General features: G+C 40.4%; 1 protein-coding gene across 1 annotated transcript; it reads left to right on the forward strand.

Moving 5' to 3' along the window:
* Positions 1–843: 843 nt before the first annotated feature.
* Positions 844–12,942, forward strand: LOC106919825 (protein FAM110A). The gene is made up of 3 exons (XM_014990451.2): positions 844–1,324; positions 9,468–9,824; positions 9,927–12,942. The coding sequence occupies exon 3, from the start codon at positions 9,938–9,940 to the stop codon at positions 11,342–11,344; it is 1,407 nt and encodes a 468-aa protein (XP_014845937.2). The 5' UTR covers positions 844–1,324; positions 9,468–9,824; positions 9,927–9,937; the 3' UTR covers positions 11,345–12,942.
* The last annotated feature ends 13,550 nt before the right edge of the window (positions 12,943–26,492 follow it).

The following is a 26,492-nucleotide window of genomic DNA, read 5'->3' on the forward strand; positions in this document are numbered from 1 at the left end:
CACATGTCATCTCAGTAAAACATGCTGAAGTTTGTATATCTGAACAAGGCACCATATAAGGAATTGGTTACTTGCTTTTAAATGTGTTGCATTAGTAAAGCTCTTCCTGGATCTCTGCTTCCAGGTTTTAAAAGCAGGATACAGACCACACCTTGCTTACAGGATTACCCCTTCCTTCATCAGCTGCCTCACAGTGCATTTCTTTTCCTAGAATTTCTTTCCGACTCAAAGAAATTTGTTGGAAAGGGAAATGGCAAAATGTTTACTGGTATTATAAACATGCCACCAAACTGAACTCATTGCTTCCCTTGTTTATATTTAGTTGGACTCCACTCCAACTTTTTACCCTGAGTTCATTATATAATCATGCCAATATGGAAGTGCTTGTTTTCTGACGTCTGACATTCAGTGAGCTCCTCTGACTGTTGGGTTATTGAACAACTAATTGTGTTGACATTTACTAGCAGCTTAGTCATTTTGATCAGATAAACTTACAGCCCTCAGTGCTAGAGGTGAGTTAGTTGGATTCCTTCCAGGCAAATGTTTGGGAGACGATCAGCTGACAAAATACAGCCTTGGAGAATGAATTCTACTAACACAAAGGTTATCTTCAAACACTGATATTTTTATCTACTAAGTGAGATCAAAAGCAGAAGTGAAGTAATTGGGTCACAAATGATCCGCCATAAATGTCCATTTCAAGACATTAGGTGACGAAATCAAATTTCTTCTAAGTCATATTTGATTATGTAAACCTTTTTTGTACCAAATGAAGTTAACATAATTACTTGATTGTGCTGCAAAATGGCACTAATTGCTAGACCCTGAAAGATTCATATCTCTAGTGTTAGTTGTGCAGATGAAAATAAAACATTTTTACAACTTTTAATAAAAATAAATCAGTCTTTTGTTGCCTTCAATATACTTTTCAACTCAACAGTGTTGCCCCAGGAGATAAAATGAGGTAAACCATATAAGGAAGGTAAAATAATTTCTATAAAAAAAAAAACAACAACAAAGGGCCGGATCATAATAAAGTGCTGGAAGGACCATGTGGTTTCTTGTTAAAGCTCTCACTTCCTGCTTCCCTACCTCCCTTCCTGCTTCTAGGCAGAGCAGGGTGGAGTCTTCATCAGCCAGCAGAGGAAGAGGAGGAGTGGATTGGAGTCTGTTGAGCTGGGAGACTTTTCAGGTTGCTCCCCATTTGGCCTGAACACTTCCTCACAGGAAGGCACGACGCTACTTATAAAGCTGCACTGTTACCTGCTTCCCTCAGTGAAGCCCGGGACTCCTCAGAGCTGCCTTCACGGCTTGTTTAGTTAGAGTAAGTACACTTTCTATATCCTGCATGTTTGAGTAGATAGCTGTACATCCGTTGTGTAGATATGAGTTTAGATACTTAAAAGAAGGGGCTGTCTTGTTGCTATTTTCTCCACTTTAGTTTAATTTGTCATCTATTGATTTTTTTTGCGTTATACTTCTGTCCGCCAAGAAAAAAATATGCATTTAAATTTATTGTAAAGCGTCCCAAGAAGCACCTGAAAATGTCTACGATAGTATGAGTAGCTGTAGAGCTTCTCAGCGCGCTGACTGGACTTCTTTGTCCTTCTCTGCGAATACCAGATCTAAAAATACCGATGTGAATTACAAACTCGGGCAGGTTTTCATTCTCCCAGCTGTAATGGGTTGAAGCGCGGTGCGGCATGCCAACGGGACGAACACACGGCACTGAGAAGATGTTTTAGAAAGAAAAAGTTTACTTTCATACCGCATAATGTGATTGTTTTAGATTGAAGAGGAAGAGTTAATCAGACTGTTGGCTAAAACAAATATAAACTGTTTCTGCTGCCAACACCTGTCTGTGATAACAGAACCAGGGTTAACTATAGGAGAATGAGACCTCTGTGTGAGTGTGCGCGCGTTTGTGAGTAACACACTTTAATCATAAATCCAACACTGACATCCTGGCGACCACTCTCTCTTCCTGTGTGTGTGATTGTGTGTATGGTTGTTCTGGATCTGAGTCAGGGCAGCAGTATGTGATTACTCGTTTCTGGAACGTTTCTCACCATGTTAAGAGAAAAGTCTTTGTTTTTCTCCTTTTATTTTTTTTGTTTGCCTTCGGGTGCTGTAGCTGCTGCATAAAACTGAGCGTTTAATGTGTGCTTTATGCCCCCAGGTGTGTGACAGTCAAAGTCTGTGTGTGTGTGTGTGTGTGTGTGTGTATGTGTTCTGCTTATCTTTGCGGATCAGCTCCAGCCGAGTGAGGTGAAAGTAGTTGCCTTCATCCACTCATTCCCTCTCTAATGTATGGCTAACTCTGTTCTCGGATCAGTTGGGGTTTTATCATCTCTGTTTTGAGAATCATTCCTGGGAAAATGTAAAAAGAGAATTCTATGCAAAACTGTATCTGCTTTCATCTAAAATCGTTAACATTGATGCTAGCAGTGATTTGAATAAACTGCATGCTTCAGTTGTTTGACCAAACACAAAACAGCTGTGAAACGGCATCATTTGATTTGGAGCCAATTTCTTTTAATCTGATTTTGCAAAGCTTTGATACTGATTTTAGCCGACTATGATCATTTTCTAGCCTTCCTGCAGCAGAGGTGTGTAATTATTTGGAGGAGAGGTAAAATGACACTGTTTAGATGAGAGAGAGAAAAGTTGGTGTAAACCAGGATTTTGTTGCCATTTTCTAAATAAAAGGGAAAAAAATGGCAGGAATCGGATATTAAACTTTCCAACTTTCCTAATGTGAACAATCCTCTTGAAATTGATGTCTGTAACATTTCTAAAGCCAGCATGTTCCATGACAGAGTAGAAACTCAAAAGATTAAAACACAGTAGGCTTCATATTCATCATTATTGCAATGTTAATGTATGCAATATGTTTTGCCTAAAACTACTTGCGTTGCAATAAGTTTTAGCCTATTATCTGTGCCATGCATCCAGGTTCTGTATCTCATCAAAGTTATTTAATGCAGCATAAAAAATTTAAGAAGGTAAAGAGATGGTAAGTTATTAAAATAGAAAGTTGTCTGTAACAACTGTTACACTGAAGAGTGTTGTTGTTGCAGAGGCCTCTCCGCTCTGCATGCATTGATCAGAAAAAAATCTGATTTTTGAGTTTCTACCAGCTGTTCATAGATGATCAAGCTTTTTTTCTGGCCTCACAGCAGGGCAGTATTGTGAAATAACCTAACACAATTGTCGTGTTGGCTTCTTCTTTCTCCAAGTTCCACTTCTTCTGCAAAATCTTGCTGAATATCAGGCTGCAATGAACATTTTGTCACGAGAAGTAAGAAAGAAAGATTTCCCAGTAATTTGTCTTTGAATTTGCTTTGAAAGACACAATCATTTCAAATTCCTTCTCTGTCTTCATTAATATTTTTTAAGCTAAAATTGTCCTCATTCCTTTCGCTTCTAACCAACTCAGTAAAATATTTATAAATAGGCGCATGCATCAAACGCTGTACAACACGAAAAGTTTTTGTTTGCATCCTTTCCCACCTTTTGGGGGGTGGAGGCGCTGATGGACAGAGTGGGGGAGTCGGGATGCTGCCAAAGAGAGATTTAAGTGCTAAAACAACTGACTCATGGTTCAGTGGTTGTTTTTGCAGTTAATATAGTTGCATAACTCTGAAGTCCGGTCATGTTAGTTATGCATGTTGGTCATTTCTGATTCCAGGAAATGAGTTCACAGCTCAGTGTGTCCAGGCCAAGACAATGAGACGTGTTGCTGGGCTGTCTGTCTTCATTAGACCTCTCAGGACCCCATGAGATGCCCCTCCCCCACACCCACCTAAATTAGCCTTTAAAGGGATGGGCAGATAGCCTTTTGAACTCTTTGTTTCAGTTTGTCATTGGTTGAAGTCAGGATGTCCCTGTGGGATTATGAGTGGCAAGATAAAATGGAGCCTGGTTTGAAAAATTCAAATTGGGAATAGTTAGAGCTTTGAATATGGCAGGCATGATAAGAATTAGAAAGGTGATGTCAGCACCACCTGTCTAAGTGATTCTATTCTGTTAATTCTTAAGTTTCCAATAACTTGATGTTTGGTGCGCTGTTATGTCTGTTTTATGTCTGTTTCCATTCCAAAACCAATCGACAGTGCTCCTTTACTGCTAGTTCTAAGTCCGCATCAGTGTTTGTTATATTGCATTTGTCAGGTGAAGATAAATTCTTCTGCAATCTTTAAGACAACATTTCCAGTGTATTGTTTGAAATCTTCCCTGGAAAATGGTAAGCAGCCAAAAATAGACGACCCGTAAAAACAGGACCGTCCTGCAAGACGCAAACACACCTAGATAGCTCATTTAGTTGTTTTTTTTCCTCTTTCTTATTGTCACGCTGTTGTAAAATGTTTCCTGCTTGCCTCGTCCATCGGGGGAAAACCCTCATGTCACTGCTAACAAACTTACCAGGTCACTTAGTTTTAGAAACTCGAGAGCAAATTGTCTCTCACTATTTCTTTTCTTTTTTCTTTTTTTTATTGTAATCAAACTTGACCAGACTTCCTCCAGTCAAATCCACGTGTGATTAGAGGACATTTCTGACAACTCTTTGGGGCGGAGCTTTTCTTGTTTTCAGTGCTGACTGGGGGTGGGGAGTCAGTGTCTGCAGGGACCAAGGCCGCTGTGATATGACCGACAATCTGGCGTCACAGAATACACACATATGAACTCATCTTGGCCAAGGCCTTCACTGTTTGGACCTTCAGAAGGCTACATCCTCTTTTTCTATTTTTTTTCCAAGTAAACTGTTCCCAGAAATATTCAACCCCGCTGAACTTTTTAAGTTTTTGTTATGTTGAAACCTCAAACTTCAATGTATTTTGTTGGGAAGGTAGTATATAATTACGTGGATGAGAAATAATTTAAGCTTTTCAAAGTTTGCTTTTTTTCCCTTAACAGCCTTTTAGGGTCTACATCAGTTGCAATTTTCTGGCCAATCACTCTGATATTAGTGGAAGAAATTACATCAATATGATCCAATAAACTGTTTTGGACAATATTTACACATTTAATCTTAATTAAATGTAATGTTATTTAATTGTGACATGCGATGAAGAAAAGGTCCAGAAATGTTGAGGTACCCAAGAAACCAATTTTCTTTGTACCATTTTCTGTTTGAACAGCTCAGATTTGGAAATCCCCAATCCCCAATCTTTAAAGAGCCTGACTTTGGCTTATACCGTTTCTTATACCATTTCTTGCAAAATATAATGCTAAAGTTGGCAAAAAGTAGGTTGACTATTGTTAATGGCAGACATGAAGATGTGATCTGGTGGGTGGGTCCATCAGTCCTCTCACAGCAGAGCAAACCGGGACAACATCTATTTTAGAACTTTGCAGTGGTAGATAAGATCGATTTCACATGCAAGTATTGGCTGATCAGCTGGCCGATCAGTTGGTGCAACCTTACCATGATATTTCTCCTGCAAGGCCTTTACCTCTACTAACTTTGCACATGTAGAGAAAAATCTGCTTTGCCCAGCTGTCCTCCACCTCCTGACAAAGAGCTTGATGCTGCCACCACCATTTGTCACCATGGTGATGGTGTGTTCAGGGTCTCCACCACACATGGAGTTGAGTAGAGCTCCTTCTGCATGTTTTGACTGTCCTTAAATGGGTGTGAACACTTTTTGTGCAGGATTACATGATTTTTGTCGAGGAACCTGTTTCCCTCACGTTTCTACTTTCTTTTTATTCTCTCGTTAACTTTGACCTTAAAACCAGCTGGTATGTCATCTTATTATTGCTCCATTTAAGCTCTTTTGCAACATTCCCACTCACTTTCTGACACATCGTCTACCCTCCACATTGTTACATCCACTGTGAGACACAAACCATAAGCCACCATCCACCAACCACAGTTAGTGGTTGGAAATACTAAATGTAAAAAGCAGTCTTATTCATACCACTGTGGATCACACTTTTTTTTTATAATAAGGAAACCAATCGAAGTTTCCACTGTGGAAAAGAGATGTCATTTCTTGGACTGGGACTGCGGTCTGATGCTTTTGGAGACATCAGCCGTTTTTTTTTTTTTGTGTGTGTGTGTGTGTGCGTGTGTGTGTGTGTGTGTGGCTGCAAAAAATGCTTCTACACTTTGTTTTCTTTGTGCTTCACGCTTATTGGTGCTAATGTGGTCTATTGATCAGTGGGGTAGCAGTGTTGTTTGCACACACATTAGTGGAGATGACCGTTTAGCCGTCTGACCCTTTTTCATGAGAAAACGAATGACAATAGCTACAGTATTCAGCTGGAACGACTTTCCAGCCTGGAGATATTTTGCATACTCATAGCTCTACAGCTTTCACATTTAAATACTTAGACCAAACCTGATCTCCACATGGGGTGAATTTATTTAGCAGCTTAATGAGAATTGGTGCTCTGTCTCTCTATTCATGACTACCTTGTAAGTAAACAGTTTCTGAATAATGCACGAGTCATTGGGTCAAAGTTATCTGCAGATGGGTTTAAGCTAATGTGGCATCTAGTCCTTCATTTGTTTAAATGATTTGACAACATCAGGGAGTCTGATTGCTGATTTTGTCAAAAGAAAGCAACAATGGAGAATAGCAGTTTGTAGTTGATCACATTTTATTAAAAACTACGCTGACAAAATAAGCAACATTTTAAATTCAAAACCCCTTTTTGCTGATAAATTAGCGATTAAATAGACTTATGAGCTCAATAACAAATATATTGTTTTTAGCCTGTTATTGAGGTTATTCAACCATCAGATTCAAGCAAAGTTCTGTTTTACTCATTCAGCTTTCAAGTGTCTCAGGAACTGAGATGTTTTCCAAACGTCTACCAATAGTGTGTCAAGTAGAATTGCACGTCGGTATTTCAGCTTCATTAGCTGCATTTTCACAGATATGCTTGATGAAGAAATCCATGAATAATTTTCCTTCACTAGCAGGATTCTCGTACCATCTATGAAAAGTATAAATAAATTGTAGAGTTTTGATGGTTGCTGCATTCAGCTCACTGAATTCTGTGTTAAAGAGAAATTCCACTTATATTCAAATCTTAAGACAAGAGGAATTCAGAGATTGTTGTGTTAACAGAAACCAGTTTTTGACAAGGAAGTTTAGTCATCAGAAAAACTACATTCCTGATGAGCAGAATAATTTTCAGATAGTTGTTGTCCAAACAAATGGAAATAATGCCGTCAATTTTCCTCCTTCAGCTGAAAATTCCCAATAGCTAGAGTAAACTCTGAAACCTTTCCTTTCCTTCTAAGTTCCCTTAAATCTATTCCTGCTCATCAGGATTATCCAAACCTACTTCAGTAATTGTCGTCATTACTGAAAGAGAAGTTCTCCTCTTGCTTCATCCAAACCACCAAGCACGCTAGAGGAAGAGGTCTGTTGAGCATTAAGAAATTTCAAACCAGCTTTCTTCATAATCTAACTTATGAACTTAAGCAAGATTGGTATTTTGAAGGTCATGTTTGAGCTTTGCTTTGAATCACGTTCATCACTTTGGATCGATGAGGAATTTAGAGCCAACACTTGTGATGCTCATCGAAACTCTGTCAAATACAGACTTTTATTGTGTAGAATTTCTCTAAGACGTCAGACTTAATTTCTAACTGTGTAGATTGCCAGTTTCAGCCTATTAGATATTAAAGAAAGCTTAATCTACCATCTACACTACCTAGTAGTAGATGGTAGATTGTGAAAGATATTTTTTGTTCATTTAGTGTTGCTAAATGTAGATACTTTACGGTGTAAAGTAAAATATTTAATCTCATGATGTTTTCATTTGTATATTACAGCATAATGCAAATTTAGTCATGTTGCAGTAATTTGAAATTCACTTTGAATCAAAATGCGTTAATTAGATATCATTTATGTTTTAAAACAACTTTTTTGAGTTACAGAAAATATTAAATGATTAACTGTTTTGTATTATAGCAAAATATATTGTTTTAATAAGCTGTATTTTATCGATCTTGCTAGCAAGAGAGAAATTTAGTAGTGGAGATGTTGTCAAATTAAAAACATAGGAACTAGGGATGTACCAATTTAAAAATTTGGGCTGATGCAGATGTCCGATATCAATAACAGCCAATAACAAATATTTACTGAATATTTAAAATTAGGTTATAAATGGTACTAAGTGGCATTTAAAGCCCTGATGGCTTATGGGTGTAAGCTGTTTTTCAGTCTGTCTTGATATTGCACACAGTGCAATGATAACTTCAACTGGACGTATTGCGTAGCTTCAGTAAACATGTTTTTCTGTCTCTTGAGGCTCAAATTAAAACAAACCAACTTCCTGTTTCTTAATGCCATGGTGATGTGTTTTGCTTTCTGTCTTCTTTCTAATTTGCTGTTGTTCAGGGGAAAAAAACAATGAGTTCATATGCTGAGGAGGATGGCAGTAAAAAAGCCCCATTAAATTGTGTGGATAGATGGGTTGCAGGTGGAGGAGAGATGGGGGTAGGGAGGAGAAAGCCCTTTAACTGAGTGTGATGTAACTGTAGAGGTAATGTGGTAAAATGATAAGATGAACGGCTGTCCTGGGGGAGGGGAAGTTGTTTTTCTGTAGAAGTAGAGCCAAAAACACATAAGTGGAGTAAATAGATTGTTCATATCAGCAACACTTTGAAGTTTTGACATCTGAGGTAAATAATCCTAAATTAATCGCTGTTATTTCTAGAAATAAATTGATAGAAGCTTTCTCTGTTTGCCTTTGTTGAACTTTAAACCATCATTTCATGACTTCAGTTGTGTTTTACCCAACATAAACTGTTAAACTGTGTGGAAACCACTTTATATCTTTAAAATGACACTATCCTTTGTTTAATTGTTTAAAGAATCAGTTGCTCACACACAAACAGACTCTTCACTTTGTTTCCTCTCCTCCCGACACAGAGATGAACAAAGAAGTGCGATTGTGTGTTTTTTTTTTTTTTTCTGCACAGCGTCGTCATAGAACCCCACTGAGCTTGATGCAAGTCAATGTAAAAAATTGCATCTGTCTCGTCCGTTGCCACCCCCTCCCTCCCACCGCACCCGTCCACCCCTTTCTCCCTTTCAATGAATTTTCATTTGAATGAAAGCCTTGCCTCAGTGTTTTGTTGTGCTCCGAGGAGGAGGGGAGGTGGGGAGAGATCTGATTGGTTGGAGTGCCTTTCGAGCCGGGCCAATACAGGAGCGGCTCCCGCCTCCACGACTCCCGGCCTGCAGCGTGATTGGGCGCCTGGGAGGAGCCAGACATAGTATTAAAGCCTCTCTGCCCCCCCCAGTCTGCTCCACTCCAGAGTTGAAGAGAGTCTCCGTCTGTCAGACGGAGAGCTGTGTGTGTCGGTGTGAGGAGAGAAAGAGAGAGAGTGTGTTTCTGAGTGTATGGATGTTTTTTTTTTTTTTTTTTTTTCTTGTTGAGGAACAACCAGAAACTCCATCTGAGTCTGACCTGGACTACTCCTTGTTCTACCTTTCCAGGACTGAAGCGGCTCGGCTGAGTTGTTGCCTCTGATCACAGCTGGACGGATAAGCTGCAGCAGACGAGCAGGACGTCATAAAGAGGATCAGAGAAGGCTGCCGTGTTACTGCTATCACTACTGACTCATCTGCGGACCTTTGAGTTCTTCATTAAGGCTCTGATCCTGATCTCCTACCTAACCCCCCCCCCCCCCAAGTGGGTCGCCACCGAGGTGCCAGAGGCAGTCTGGACGGTCCTGATGTGGAATTTGACCTCGGCTGACCCAGTCCCACAAGTAGTCTTTGACTGAGGAAAGAGAAGAAGAAAAGGAGGAGAGGAGGGACAGAAGAAAAGCAAGGACCTCAGATCAGCAACTGGTAAGGAAGTTAATGTGGGCTGTGGGCACAAGAGAGGGGGGAGGTGGGATGTCTGACGTAAGAGTCATAAGAATTCTCCAATAACCTCCGTCTCTGCTTCAGGTCCTGCAGTGATGCCGGTGGAGACGCTGAGGCCCTCAGATGGCCGTCTGGCCGGCGTTGCCTTCACCTCAGGAAGACCCTTCAGAATACTCAACAAGGGTCCCAACTACTTCCGCCCCCCTGCTGAGCCAGGAACCCGCAAGCTGAGTGCCGTGGAGCGCCTGGAGGCCGACAAGGCCAAGTATGTGAAGAGCCAGCAGGTGGCCTTGACTCGGCAGGCGCCCATCCAGGCACCGCTCATCCGGAAGCCCCTTGTCCCCCCGGTGATGATGCCCCAGGGCAATGTGGGTGCCCCGACCACCCGGAAGGTTTCCCGCTGCCCAGCTGATGTGGAGAACCGGGGAGGCAGCGAGGTTCTGGGGGAAAGGAGACCCTTCAACCTGGATATCCTGAATAATCTAATCAATGATGTATGTGACGGAGCACAGTCGTCTTCCTCCACCTCCCCCTCCTCATCGTCTCCATCGTCAGGGGTAAAGAGTATCTGCAGCAGCCTGTCTGCAGAGCAGGACAAGAGCAACAGACTCATCAACAACCTCAAGCCCCTGAACCACGGTGCCAACAACTCCTCATCCACCTCCTCCTGCACGTCTTCCCTGCTTAGCAATAACCGTTGCGCCCCTGCAGCAGAACTGTCCCGTCGTCCACCCCCCATCCCAGCACGGGTTGTACGCGGTGTTCAGGCCCCCTACAATGCCCCTAACTCAGTGACTGTCCGCAGAGTGGACGTTCGGCCTCATGCTGAGGTGAAGAAGCCTCCGAGAGTTGCACTGCATCCCCACCTGAGGCCCCGACAGATCCCCCAAGGTCAGGTTGCACACTCCCAGCTCCCCCTTCCGCCACCGCCTCCTCAATCACAGAATCAGCTCCCAGCCAAGGTCAACTCCTCATCCCAAACCTTGCCATCGCCTCCGGCCTACCCGCCCCCCAGCCCGATGCTGGTCCGAGCGGGCGTCATCCCACCGGCCTCCCCAGCCTTCACGCGCATCTCCAACGCCAGCTCCAAAGGCTCCTCCCGCAAGCACCCATCCCTGCACCGCTCCAAGTCGGACCTGAGCGACCGCTACTCACGCGCCACTGCTGACCTGGAACGCTTCTTCAACTACTGCGGGCTGGACCCGGAGGAGGTGGAGGGACTGGGCGGCGTGGAGCGCTTCACCCGGGCCAACTCAGACATCGTGTCCGTCTCCAAGCTCCGCAGCGTCAGCACGCCCAGCTCGGAGTGCGGGGACGATGCAGAGCGGATGAGGGGGTACGGAGGCGGTGACGAGGAGGAGGATGACGAGGATGGGCCCCTGAGGACGAACGACAGAGTCCCCTATGGGATCTCGGTCATCGAGAGGAACGCACGAGTGATCAAGTGGCTGTACGGCATCCGGCAGGCGAGAGAGGCGACCAGTGGCGTCTCGAACGTCTAGACTGATGATGACGGCTTGTTCGTTCTTGTTTCGCTGCCTTACTCCCACGTTCGGGATCAATGTTCCAGGTCATCTGGTAGTTTGTCTTCAGTTTCCTGTGAGGACTCACTTTTTCTGGACAAAAAGACAGAAATGACTCAGTTTATGTTGGAGGTGCATCGATTGCAAATTTCTGGTCGATTAGTTATCTTTCGGAATCTGACCTGCTGTTTCCGATTTTGGCAAAATACCAAATGTTTTCCTTGAAGAGTTGGTAAATTTAGTGTCTAAGTTGGGATTAGCAGGGTGACTATGGTTAACATGAAGACGTGACCTGGTCGGCGGGTCTGTTTGTTTACCGTCTCTCACGGTACACAAACAGAAAATCAGCAGCTGATTTCTAGATAAGATCAGTTTCACATGCAAGTATTGGCTGATTGGCCGGCTGATCAGTCGGTGCACCCCTTAGTTTCTGTTCTAAAGGCTGCAAGTCAGGACTGCAACTGGACAATGCATTGCTATGTTCTTTTAGTTGATTTCATTGGTATTTGCAAGCAATAACAGATTATTGTCTATGCTGGTGAGAATGAAGGCAGAGGGTGCTAAAAGGTTCCTATAGGTACTGTAAGGGTGTGTGTACGTGTGTGTGTTTTATACCAGAGTTTGGCTACAGACTGCCAAAACGTTGCACAGCACAGAGACTATTGAAAGCAGAGGAGCAAGAGAAGCACGCTCATACTGTGAAACCTACAAATAAAGCTTCCACAAATATGTGCGTATTTTTAAAAAGTTACAGAGAAAATGGTCGGCTGTAAGACTGTTATAAATGTTTCTGTCAGCATGCAAGTAAACTGTTTGTATACACTATACCGTAGCACGTCATATCAAAAAGATAAAAAAAAAAAAAAAAAAAAAAAAAAAAAAAAAAAGCAGGAAGCGAGCCCCAGGTTTCCAGATTCACAGCACATCCAGTTCAGTCACAGGGGAGTTTTTATCTGATTTTTACTTGTTGCCTCTGATGCAGTCTTGGATTACTCTGCGTTGGTGCAGCCTGGGAAATCGGTTTACCACATGCGTCTTGGCACGGGGGGGGGAAGAGCGAGTCATATGATGAAGGATGATCTCACATCTTCCGTGACTCAGGAAGAGGGCATAGTAATAAATGGACCAATATTTATTTGGGAAAACATAACTTAATGTTTTTTTTTTTGTTTTTTTTTAACTAAAAGGGGATTTTGTGTGCAGAGATCAGGCTGAGTCGCATTTAAATGCACATGCAGAGACACGTTCAGTGAGTAAACAGAAGAGATGCGATGTGTTAGCTGCTGCTCCGCACGGAGCGCGAGAGAATCGGTCTGTATTAAACTTCCTCTTTGTTGCTTCTACTTCTGTTGAACTGTTCTCAGTCTGGTCGGGTCTTCCTCTTCTTCACACCAGAATCAGCAGTAGCGTGCAGTGGCAATCAGTTCAGAGAGCGTCTGAAAACAAAATATGCTTTTTTTTTTTTTTTTTTTTTTTTTTTCAGGCACTGGATGCCCAAAGAGTCTTTGATAAAGAGGTCCGAAATGCTTTACGGTGGTGTATCCTGAATCCATTAATAAAATATGTTTGAATATTAACTTGTCGTCTTTATTTCTGCCTTTTGAGTTTTAAAGAAGCCTTTGTTTTACTTCCTCAGGTTATTATGCAAAATCTGTTCTGGGTTCAGCTAAAGTATCATGTCATGGTATAGTCACAGACTTCTAACCCAAAGTTGGACTTGATAAATTGGTGAAGTTCAATTAAAATTAGACATAGTTTTCCTTTTTTTTTTTTTTTTTTTGCCTTCCACAGTCAGTCTTTTTGGGTTTGAGGCTTTGCACAACTAAACATTGAAATCTTGTAATTTTTCTGTGAACTCAAACAAAACAGCTTGATGACATATCAGATTTAAATAAGTATCCTTATCAATATTGGTATTGGTGATGCAGGTCCTATATTTACTTATCGGATCGATTCCAAAATATAAAGTATCGCACACCTCTGTTTCACAGAACTAGATTTCTATCAAGAAGAATTCACACATAATTTTGTGATTTCTGAAGGTAATTTGTTTAACTTAATTTTATGTAAGTGTATTGGAATGCAGGAGCTTGAGTAAAAATTCCTACTACTTATTTGTAAAGAAAAAAGAAAATCCTGCATCCTTTTCCTTTTTTCCCTCCCAAATATGGACAACTTTGTTTCTTTATCACATAAAATAAACTGAAGTTTTTACTAAATGCAATAAAAAAAGATCAAGGGGCATGAATACTTTTGCAGGGCACTTTTAAGTGAAGGCAAGTGTTACTCTTGGTAATTCAGATCTCACTCCTGCATCAATAATTGACACCCAGCGCTCAGACTGAGCTTCCCAGGGGAGTTTTTCTTCACTTTCCTGCTTTTTGTGGCTGTCTTAAGAGTCCATTATTGTAAATTTCAGAACATCTCTCGCTTCACTAGGGGAGCAGACGGGGGTTTCTCATTTAGCTGAACCACACCCGTTTTCAGAGCTCTTAAATCTCTTTTTGGGGGTTCAACTGCTTCATAAAACACTATTAAAGAGGTAAAATGAATGGGTGTGAAAGCAGTAAATTCTATTCTTATTTGAAATGTGATGTCAGAAAATGTATATATAAAAATAACAAATATAGACTTGTTTGGATGAAATGATTTAAGTTTATAGCTCAGAAGTGTGCTTCAGTATGAAACGGTAAAGCAGTTTTTCTTAAAGATTTTTTTAATATTCGAGGCAGCTGAAGACTTTTCAATCCAGCTTATTTTAGAGCACCAATTCATAAGGAATGTTGCCTGAAAAACGTCATCTTAATCCAAACGAGCAAATTCTTTTACATTTACAATGAATCCTATTTACTAAACAACACAGTTTATTTTTCAAATTGGTTGAAAAGTTTTCCAGCAGATTGCATTGAGTCGGTGACTTCCTGCATTCACTCCTGGTGAACAAGAATTTAGCAGTAATAGATAACTTGCACTGAGCTATTTTCCACACTCTGATTTCACTTGTGTTAGAAATTTAGATAATAGTATGTTTTAGCCAGACAATGTTTTGAAATAGTAAGAAAATTAGATCAATAGAGGGGCATGGAGTTTTTTTTTTTTATTCAATCAATAATTGAATAAATCCAAATCTAAAATCTAGATCCTGGATTTCTATAACAATGATTCAGCTCGCTCGAATAGAAAATGACTTTTCCCTTACAATGAATTTCCAGAGAACTAAAAACCGAGCTGGCTCGCCATAAAGACTTTCCTTTTTGTTCCTGTTTTCCAGCACAGACTGGATCAAACGCCACATCGGATGAGGTCTTTTCCCACCAGAGGTGGAGTTTTCAGACATCTGCACTGTAGGTTACACCTATTTTGAGCTGGGAACCACTGACAGAAGACTGATTAGATTTGTCATTTGTAGAACATTACAAGTTCCACCCAGAAGCTTCAAAGCGTTTTCCAAAATGCTGTCTTTCCAGGGCTGTTCAGAGGTGATTAGTTTTGCCCCTAAAACGTGCAGCTGAAACAGATGGAGGCGGGGAAAGAATGATCTGAGAAGTACACGGAATTTCTTTTGGAACCTTGATTCCTTTTGCTTGGTACTTCCCTTAGTGGAGGACATGGGTGGCCAGAGGACAAATGTGAACCGATGAAGCGGGGCATCATGACAGCAGCTGTTTGCTGTCCTGAGCAGCCCTCATTAACAGGCAGAAACACTCAGGGAAAGAATCACAGATCCAACAAGACGACATGCCACAACAGTTCAGAGGCTCAAACATGGCAGAAAAGCTTGAGGTTCAAACACTAAACTAGAGGAAATGTAACAGGGCCTCCATAAATGTTTCTCCTTGTGGATGAATGATGGATCAGTTCAATAATGTCCCTGAAACTCGCTGCACTGCTTCACCCACTTCCACAGGACCCAAAGCCATGATGGATTAAATAGGAATGTAGACTTGTGTAAGGGTACGTCTGGGTCCAGCATCCTCGCTATTATGTAATCATGCATGGTCACAATACATGGCTGGTTTGAATAGTTGACTTGCAAAACCCTCAGGTGACTTTAAGAAGAGATTCATATTTGCTGCAGAAACCAGGGATGGATTTAAGACTGATTCTTCAGAAAACCAAGACCAAGATTAGACCTTCCAAGACCACATATTCCAAAACTGAGACCAGACCTTCCAAGATCAAGATCAAGTCCAGACGCTCCAAGACCAAGAACTTCCAAAAGTGAAATCAGACCTTTCAAGACCTGACTTTCCAAGACCAAAGCAAATGAGGTGGATTAGTAGAGTTTGCCAACAACTGAAGGTGTCATCCTGCAGATGTTACTGTGGAATATTCTCTCTGCTGTCATAAATGACCATCGTGAGACTATCACACAGCAACAGTGTTCAGACAGAAACTTCTCCAGACTTGTTGCAAGACTGACTGCTGCCGGAGATCCATCCTGCCAACAGCATTACCATCCACACGCCTCTTTGAAGATACTTGAATGGCTACAACATTTCATTTCCCTTTGGGTTAAGTAAAGTATCTTTGAATTTCTGTCTGACCGTGTGCTGTCTGAATGATGGTAGTAAAGGCCATTTCCAGCGGTTACATCCATAATTCAGTATTTAAGAAAGAATACCAACGCAGCTTCTATAGACATGAATCAATGACTGAAACATCTCGGAAAATAGAAGAACTTCACACGACCTAAACAATATATCTTGCATGTACTGACAGTGTTTATATTTTTCCACTCAAAACTGAGCGGTGCTCTGTATAATGAGTTATACAGAGGACCTTTTCTTCTGCTTTGAGGAAGCAGAAGCAAAAAGGGGGAGCTGATGTTTCCTCCACTCCAACCCTTTTGGACACTTACATAAGAAACACATCTGACTGAGAGGATAGGATGACAATTTGTCTCATTTCCAGCACAGACATTTGGATCATTATGTAACCCAAAGTAAGCAGCACCTCTGATCCATTGAACAATATGATGGGAAGGTTTGATGTAAAAAAAATAAGAAAAATAAAAAGTCGCACAATGCTTAACCCCTGAAGCTTTTGGAAGAGGAACACATGCAGTGTGAGAATGTGATGTCTCCCGCTGATGGCTCCCTGTGGACGGATGATGAGGACGCCCCCCCCACCCCAATGAAATCATCTGTGTCATCCTAATGCTCCTTCTCCCAACACAGACCGACCATATGTCAATATTTACCGAAGGATCAGCTGGGCTCTGGCATGCTGTTGGAATACAAACACGCTCATATGTCTGTGAGCCTCAGCTCGCTCGCCTGGATGCCATGTCTGTGTCGTTTTCTGAGTGAAAAGTCCATCTCAGGACGAAATGCGCACCGTAAAACCTATCTAGTTCTCCTGAATTGAAAAGTACATGCTTGTTGTCTATTTTTTTTTTTCTGTTTGAATTAAATTGACTGAATTGAAAGAAAATTGGAAATTTCTGATTTGGAAAAATCACAAATCTGCTTGAAACAAAAAATGACATTTGAATCTCAATCAGAAGTTTTCTGGAAAAAAATTTGGACACTTCTGAGTTTGAAAAGTCAGGAAAAACAACTGAGAAATTTTGAGATTAATCTCATAATGTTTTTAGAAAAATCTTCAAAAGTCTCAAAAAAAAAAAAAAAAAAACTAAACTGAAACTTTCTGAGTTTTTTTCTTGCAATTAATTTTTTTTTTACTTTTCAAACTCAGAAATGTCCAAGTTTTTTCTACAGAACTTCTGAGATTAATCTAAAATTTTCTGAGATTTTTGGCTGAAATTCACTCCCGTATTCTCTGCCTACAATGGGCCCAACTGTGTGCGGGTACAAGATTATAGATGTTCCTTCATCTGTATTTTAAAGGATGTGTTTCTCTACATCAGAGCTCCCTTTATTTCAGGGTTAGCTAGCGACAGCTGATGCAGGCTGCTGCAGTGGGACAGTATACTTGACTCCTGTGTACAGCAGAACTATGTCAGGGCCTGAATGGCCACGGAGCAGGGAGTGATAAGCTGATTAAAGCGTCAGGGCAGATGGGATCTCTGGGTTTTTGACGTGTGTGTGTGTGTGTGTGGGTGTGTGTGTGTGTGTGTGTGTGTGTGTGTGTGTGTGTGGCTGAGTGTCTCTCTCTCTCTCTCTCTCTATGAGACTGATTGTATATCCCACGGGAAAACAAAACTGGGTTGTCTGTGTTAGCTTAGCGTGTTGTTGCAGAGCGATGCATTTACATCCGTTATCGCTTTGGACCCATCTGCCTTTCTTCCTCTCTCCCTCTCCGTTGGATCGCCTGAGTACATCGCTCGGTGTGGTTTTAGGATGATCCCTGTTTTGGGTGGATCTCTTAATGTAAATGTCATCATACGGATGAGTGGGTGAAACAAACCGGAAACCCCTTCAAAAAGCAACACCTCTGTCAGTTTTCACTCATCACTGAGATCTAAGTACAGAGCTATGATAAATTTGTGCCACTGCAGATTTTTACGGTGTGTATATATTTGTGTATATATAGTTTCATTTATTGTTGGGGGGAAGCGGCCCTTCAGACCCCAACCTGAGCCCGCCTTGACCCCTGTAGCTGTTGGGAATTTTGTATTTTTATTTTCAAGAGATTTTCTGGCATTTTACACCAGATTAATGATTGACAGCACTAAAGCCCGCCTTCTGGCTGTGATTGGTTGTTTCTAGTTAGCGCTGGGCGGACTGGGAGAGGGCAGAGGAGCTCTGTGTTTTCACAGATTATGTGTGTCATAGCATACTGTCACAACACAGGCACAGTTTTGGAAAATAGGCAAAGAAATATGTTTTTTTATATAAAAGTTATACACTGCAGCTTTAAAGTGATTAGTGGTGTAGTTAAATCATTATAAACTAGATTACATAGCCTCAGTTTTTTTGCAGCAAGACAAACTGACCTTTGTCAAGGGACAAAGGATGAAAAATAGCCCTTTTGGCTAATTCTGGCACATTTACAAAAATTTTATTTAGCGTGCATTGTCCCTACCAACTAAATTAATTTTAATTAAATTAAAGGAGCTGACCGGAGAAAACCTGGACACAGTAACTGAAGGCACTACTACACTCAGATTTCTCGCTTATTTGTTAGGTCCATTTGGACACTGATCAACTTTATCATATGAACAATTGAAAACATTCTGACACAATAAAGAAAATTGATTACAAAAACTATTATGGGGCATCATCAGTGTAAGAAAGCCTTTGTTTGTGCTAATGGTAAAGGATGGGAGCATTGTGTAATACAGATTTCTTCATGTTTTGTTTCAGGCCGTCTGTCAGCAGACGGATGATTAGTCCTGAGTTTCCCCACAGGACCATGAGAGCGTGGGAGGCTGCACAGAAATCATCTAGTGATAAACTACGTGACATCACACCTATGGCTGCCTTTGGAAAACACACATGAACAAATGAACCACAAGTGACTGTTTTCAAAGCAAGACGTGCAAAAACAAGACGGAGAGGAGCTGTTAAGATGCTCTGCATGAAACAAACACACACAGATGAATGTCACGACGGGGAATTAACTGTCTATCAGTGTGGACAAACGTCCAACTAACACCTGATTACGTTTTCGTCCAACCCCAGATATCCTGTCATCATCTCTAGATTAAAAACAAATAATAACAATCTTCACTTTGAGTATAAATTTAGCCATTTCATCAATTCAATATTATTTCACTACCTATTACAGATGTTATTTGTAATAGATAGATTTGTAATGCACAGTGACGCAGTAGGTAGTGCTGTTGACTTGCAGCAAGAAGGTTCTGGGTTCGATTCCCGGCCCAGGGTCTTTCTGCATGGAGTTTGCATGTTCTCTCTGGGTACTCCAACTTCCTCCCACAGTCCCACATGACTGTTAGGTTAATTGGTCTCTCTAAAATTCTCCCTAGGTGTGAGTGTGTGTGTGTGTGTGTGTGCGTTTGTTTGTAATAACTTGTGGGGATGATTTTCCTGACATATGCTACGTTGTGGGGACCAATCGCTCCTCGTGGGGACCTGAGCCTGGTCCCCACGAGGGGAAACCCTGTTTTTGGGTCAGGGGTCAGAGTTAGAGCTAAGGTATGAATTGAGTTTTGGATAGGGTTAGGGTTAGGTATGTGATGGTTAGGGTTAGGAAAAGGGTAAAGGTAAGGTTTAGGCTGTAGAAATGAGGAAAAAATGAATGGAAGTCAATGGAAAGTCCCCACAAAGATAGCAAAACAAACGTGTGTGTGTGTGTGTGTGGGGGTGTGTGTGCGTGTGTGTGTGTGTGTGTGTGTGTGTGTGCATGGTTGTTTGTCCTGTGTGTCTCTGTGTTGCCCCACGACTTTCGACCTGTCTAGGGTCTCACCCAGAAAGTTAGCTGGAGACAGGCACCAGCAACCCCACTAAGGGACCAGGGTGTTAGAAAATGAATGGATGGGTTTTCCATCCATCTTAAGTTTAGATCATTTCATTGTCAGTTTGTATCACACTTCTCATCATGCTGTATCAACACCCACCTCATAGTTTGGTACATAGGTATTAGCTTTCAAGAAATTCTGCCAGAAATGGATACTACGCTACATCAATAGGCTAATTCCATGTTGCTAATTTTCAGGCCAACTCAAAACTAAACACTGAGGCTTATTTATGTGCAGTGAAATGCACACAGGACGTCTTGAAGGCAGATTTTTTTTCAGTCGTCACATTCAGATTCTTTACAGTGTATATAGAAAGTTATTTTGTTGACTCTCATCTTTGCAAAACGTCCTTTTTTCCCCTCTGCTCTGCTGCTGCTAATCCTTTCTCCCCTGTGGTATTTTTTTTATGATTCATGCTTCTTGGAGTCACGTGTCTTGCCAGAAGCTGGATGGACCTGAAGGCCCTCCGCCTTTGCCAAGTACGATGTAAACAGATCTGCTGGACTTTAACGTGACAACAGACTCCTTTGAACACACCAAGCAGACACGGCCTCCAGGCTGCTGTTGGACCCTTCAATCCCAGCTCCCATACAGATTCTCTTTCATTCTGTAGCCGCTGACATGAGGCGAAGAAGAAAACCTCTCTCTGAGTGAGACAATCTCCCAATTAAAATAATAAATAAAAACACCATTGATCAACTTTAGATTCACTCTGTGTAAATTATTACAAAAAAAGTAGAATTAAAAAAAAAAAGATGTGCTTGAAATGGAATTTCCACTTCACTTTTTCAGCCAAAGCAGAATTGTTGGCCAGTAGCTCTACAGCAGCAATCAGTGGAAACATGGAGTTTACCCACCGGTGGAAGCTGCCAAGGAACACTGGCTGCTCTCGGCGAGACAGAAAGTGAAAGACACTTGGCAGCTGAAAGTGTAATGTTTACCTAACCTCATGTCTGATGGGAAAACTGACCAAAAACACCAGCTACCATGCTGTTTTGCTAGTATTCATAGCTGTGCTAGCTATGCTACAAAGACGAATTTAAAAAATCAAACAAACTTGCTGGTTAAACCCACACGTAACAATGAGTTTACTTCTCCAAAAAATGTCAAAAATATTGAGTTAGCTGTTTTATTGTAATTTTTTTTTCACTAGATAAAAGTAGCCCTTACGACACCTTTGGTTTACACAACAGAGCTTTGCAAAGTACAGCTAACGCTAACGCAAATTGTGACTATCTGTGTTTTTGTTAGGTTAGACTTTAACTAATTAAATTCAATTAAAGGGGCAGAATTGTGTTTTACAGCCGCATGGCGCCATTTAATAGCTCAATAAAGTAACTATGTTATCTTCAGTTGTTATAAAAATGCTGCATATATTAAATATGACTTAAAATAAATGTGACTTCATAATTTAACGCTTTGAAATTGGGCCAATGTCTCTTTAAAAACTTCTGCTCTTATTGAAACTCCACCTTCAGGAAGTCATCACAACATGGCTCCTCTATAAACCCTTTAACGTTTAACCAGAGTTACACTGAGAGTTCGCTACTATAATGAGCTCAGCGCTCAGCAGATGTGCAATACAACTGGGTGTTTGCTAATTGCTGCTGGCTAGTCTGAAGGAGTTGCTCTGTGAAGCGGAAAATCAGAAACTGCAAATCCAAGGAGGAGCTGCGCAAAAGCTCCGCCTAGGTCCACCTACGCATTTCACACAGCTGAATGGTTGCCATTGTTAGATTAGAGGATTTCTCAAACACTCATGAAAGAGTCAAAGCAGCACTCCACGAATGTTTTTGATGAGGGAATGACATAATGTGATGTAAAGCTCAGAAAAGTTGATTTTACATAATACTGCTCCTTTAATTTATTATACAGATTTCAAAACAGTAGAAACGTAAACACAATTAAGCTTTTTCTTTTTACATACATAGTTTTTGGATGAAATATATTTACATATTTTTGGTGGCACAAAGTGTAAAAAAAATTTTTCATCAAAGTTAATTCTGTGGCGATTTATCTATTGTGGGTAAAATATCAATTGTTAATGCACTACTAGCAGAATCCCACCCTGAGCCTCTCTGTTCAAGACAAATTCACCAACCTCAAGCTTGGCAGGTTTCCTAGTAAACCTTCTGTTTTTACCAAAAGCTTACTTTTAGAAAAAAAAAGTTAAAATGACAGATACATGGACAAAAACACACAGGCTGAATCTGCAGTTAAATCTGCAGCTGTAGCACACAGGTTCTGTTTGTTCATTATCAGGTTCCTCTTTTCACTGTAAACTGTGCTTCTAGTTTATGCTGATAGAAATGTTATAAAGGATGTGCATGGGACAAACTCTGATCTATTTTTGCATTCTTTGGTAAGATCTGCTTGTCCTTGATTAATAACTTGCATCAAACTGGTATGATTCTATGAGCTTGGAGAGACTTCTGAGACTAGTGTGATTTCTTCTTACTTTAACCTCTTACACCCTCAGGGGGTATAAATAAATTTAAATCTTAACATTTTGGGCAAAACCTTTATGCGGAATAGTTTTTGAAAGATTAAAGCCTCTTTTAGCGAATAATAAAAAATAAAAACAAATTTAAAGGCACGTGGAGCCTTTGTTTACAGAGCGAGCCGAGGTCGTGGCAGCTGGACCCACCGGTGGGTCCATCGGGTTCTGGATTTTGAATATGAACTGAAGAAGCAAAAGTGTCCATTGCCCCAATGGCTTAAATAATGATCAGATGTTTTGGAATAACATAATCTAAATCGGTAAATTAAAATATTTTAGTGAAAGAGCAACAAGTGTCCATATGTTTGGTGTAAAGTTGGACAGAGATGCAAAGTGGAACAGAGAAATAGGGATAAAGACGGAAAGACCAGTGGAGAACGATGTAGAAAGGGAGGTGGAGAGAGTGGAGGATGACATGAGAACCAGATGAGCTAATCACAGGGGAGTAGATGCAACTGGGGAAAGAAGCAGGCAGAGGCAAACGTGGATAAAGCAGAGAGAAGTTAGAGAGGAAAAACACTGACAAGCAATAAACAGAAAGAAGCACTAAATTAATTAAACATATACAAAGAAAAAAGGTGGAGAAGATATGGAAGAGCATTAGAGCCACTGAAAAAAGAATTCTGACTGTAATCTCTGAATTCTTTCTTTAATCTAGAAATGGGAAAAAATAATACAATTTTGTTGGATCATTGTCATGTAAATAGGGCCTCAGAATTTCATCTCAGAATTTTGACTGTTTTCATAGAATTTTGACCTTTTTTTCTTTTTCTTTTCTTTTTTTTTGCTGAATTTGACTTTCACAATTCTGAGAAAAAAAAAATTGGCCCAACAGGACTAAACTGAAATGGAAGATCTCAGTAGATAATAAGGAAGTGACCACTAACCAGAAGCACAAATGAAACTTAAGCCATCATGACATGGCTTGGCATAAAATCTTCACGAAAAGTTATTCAGGAATTTTGTTTATGCATATAAGAGATACAGTATTACAGGAAGGTTGTTCATGAAGGTTAGAGGTCTCAGACACTTGGAACTGGTTTGGAGCCTTTAAGAGTGTTTCCTTCTGCATTTCTTTCAACAAATAAAAAAAAGAAGCTGTAAATGTTTGGAATTGCAACATGGATCATAGTAGAATTAAACTCCAGCCATCCCATACAGGATTAATGGTTAATGCCTCCCTCAGTAATCACCTAAAGCGGTGTCAACATCACGAAAGGCTATTTTTTAATTTATTTTTTCTAATATTGAGGTAATACTGGTGGCTACAGATGGAAAAATCTGGATGTTTTGGTTCTGATGGAGAAATTTGCAAGGCAACGAACTTCCTCCAACTCCTCATGTGTCCCTAGAGTCATTATGGCGATTGGTCACGAAGGCTTCTTGTGCAAAAGAACGTGTGTGTGCGTGTGCGCGCGCACGCGCGTGAGTGTGTGTGTGCCAGTTGTCTTTCAGTAGACCGTTGGGCCACAGCTGGCACTTAGGGATTCAGTAAAAACCGTCATCAGCAGCTGTCATCTGAACTGAACTGAACTATGGGAAAATAACTCAGAGACAACCTGCCAACTGCAGCTTGATTACACCAGTGATGATTTAGTGCATCAGGAAAGTTACGCTGAAGGACGTCTAATATAAAAACAGAAATATATAAAAAAAGTTGCTCACCTTCATAACACCCTGACTGATTGGTCCAAATTAAGGAAGCTTCTTTTTGTTTTGGTCAAGTAAAATCAAGCTGGTTTTAGCTGCTGTTCCCTGTTAAGACCAGAGGTTTCCATTGACCTCAGTGTGACCAATGTCACTACAAAGAAATGTATCCAGTTTTTAAAGTGGGAAAGTTCCAAGTCTGTAATGAACCCAACTCCAAATGAAACCAGAACTCACAACGCAGTGGGGGTGGATGTGGACTTAAAGTTTTATCACAATAATTTGTGATAAAACAAATAATTGTTTTATCACAAGGATAAAACAAATAGTTGTTTTATCACAAATTCTAACAATATGTAACAATAAGAATTATTTAATACTTACTTTTCAGTCAACTTTGTGACAAGACATTTTTCATGTGTTATAAGTGAAAAAAATCAACCATTGGAACAAATTTTCATCAATATAGAGGAAATATTGATTTAAAACAACCTGATATCTCCTGAAAATGTACTTACAAATTAGTTTGGTCCTAATTTCAGAGTACTGAGCTATTGGTGCTAGAAAGAAGAAATGAATAAGTGATGAAAACCATGTAATCTGAATAACGCAATAAGGCGTTTATTCTCAGATATGGGAACCATTTTGGTGGCACGTTTTGTGTAATTATTATAAACCAGTACCATTATATAACGTTACTCTGGCGATCGTCTTTGACATTAAAGTTTATTTGATGACTCGAATTATTTAAGTGTGAAAAATAAGGATAAACAGCAGAACTCTGTAAGACAAATGCTTTCCCACTCTGTGCTCCCAGAGAGCTTTCTAAGTCATCATTGGCTGAAGAGTTTATGCTCAACTGCGCTTCCTTAACTCTTTTTTTTTGTGTCATTTTAAGATAAAATGTATAAGTTCTCCTGGATGTAGTGAAGCCTGTTAGATATGATCCATCTTTGCAGAGTTCCAGAAGCACACTGAAGGATTTTGCTGTTTAAGCTGCAGCTTCCTGTCACATACAAGCTGTGTGTAAATATTGTGTCACATCTAATCTGTGTGCGATGAGATAACGCTGACAGTTGCGCCTCCGGTTTTTCTCAGGAATCTATTTCATGAAATGGCAGTTTCTTCCGGGTTGTAAAGTGATTAAGAACAAGCTGTTGTGGAAACTCGTCATGGTTCCATTTTTTCTATTTTAACACACACAACCTCATTTTGATCCGTCTAATGCAGCTCCCTCCTGCAGGAAGACTTTTGCTAAATTATAATAATAGTGGGAAATATGAGAAATAACATCAAAGTACTGATATTGAGATTCCTGTTGTTGTTCTTTTTTGTCTCTTTGCTCACCGCACCAAGGAAAGATTCCAAATGCAAGCCTTGATTAATATTTCACTGGTATTGTTGAACAGATTTTGTGTTTGCAGCGGTGTGCATGTGTGCGTGTGCATGTTTGTGACGTGATTAGTGCGGCACAGATGCACTGAGTGTCTGCCTGACCGCTTCAGTGGACGGCCTCATCGCATGTTGTGGGGTTTCTCTGTCCAAGTGTGTGTGCGTGCGGATCTGAGATCCTCCTTCATTATTTATTCAGGTCAAGAGTTAGTGAAATGCTCTTTTCGTAGCTAATGAAGCACAAATGTACAGCAATACCATTCTGCAATGTTGGAATCTTCTGCTTTAGCAAAGTCTCGATTGATTTAAAGGAACAGTTCAGATTTTTTTTTAAAGCGAGTATGCAGCAGTAATCAAAGTTTTCAGAATTGGGGACAGATTCTCGTTGGTGGGTCACGATAACCACTGCTCAAAGCATTTGAAAAATTCACAAAATATTATTAAACCCAAAGGCTTCATGATTTCAAAGTTTGAGTATAATATTTTTGTGGGAATATTTATTTTAAATAAGTCTAACAAAATTCTCCAGTGAGAATTCTTTCTGGTTTTTCCAAAGAGAAATAATGCTAATCGCCGTCAACAGATACTGACTGACTGCTTACAACTAATTCTTTACTTTGAGCCAAACCTTGAGCAACAAACATCTTTTTAACATGCAATATTCCCTCTGCTTGAATTACATTGCCTTTGATTTATCTCAGAAGTCAAAGATAGATTTGTGAATGATATTACAGTTGAGAGGGTTCAAACAATCAGTGCTAGCTGCTATAAGCAAAACAAGCCCTTAGTATTACAACTCTCTAATTTGAACAATCAAACACTAAAGGAAAAAGCTCACTGATATATTTAAGATAGTTTTATACTCATGGCAGACATATTGGATAATGAACTAGACTGGCAAAAGACATGCTTCTTCCCAAGAAGAAATTCTGAATTCAGGAACTGCTCCTGTTGTATTTCTAACTAGGAAATAAAAACAAAAAAATAAAATAAAATAAAATAAAATAAATCACGAAGCTATGTTCACGAAGTTGGTTTTGACGCTTAATTCCAATTAAAGTTTTTTTTTTGTGTGTGTGTTTATGCTACTAATTAAATTTGGCCCCAATAACGGGTCAAATCTGTGTGAACGATATGTGACCCCAAAGCGACCTGCATGCGCAGAAGAGGAACTTTGTCACACCTATGGATCGATTTTA

The sequence above is a fragment of the Poecilia mexicana genome, unplaced genomic scaffold (genome assembly GCF_051168715.1).
Source record: "Poecilia mexicana isolate PSO_F unplaced genomic scaffold, ASM5116871v1 scaffold_7, whole genome shotgun sequence".
NCBI classification, from domain to species: Eukaryota; Metazoa; Chordata; class Actinopteri; order Cyprinodontiformes; family Poeciliidae; genus Poecilia; species Poecilia mexicana.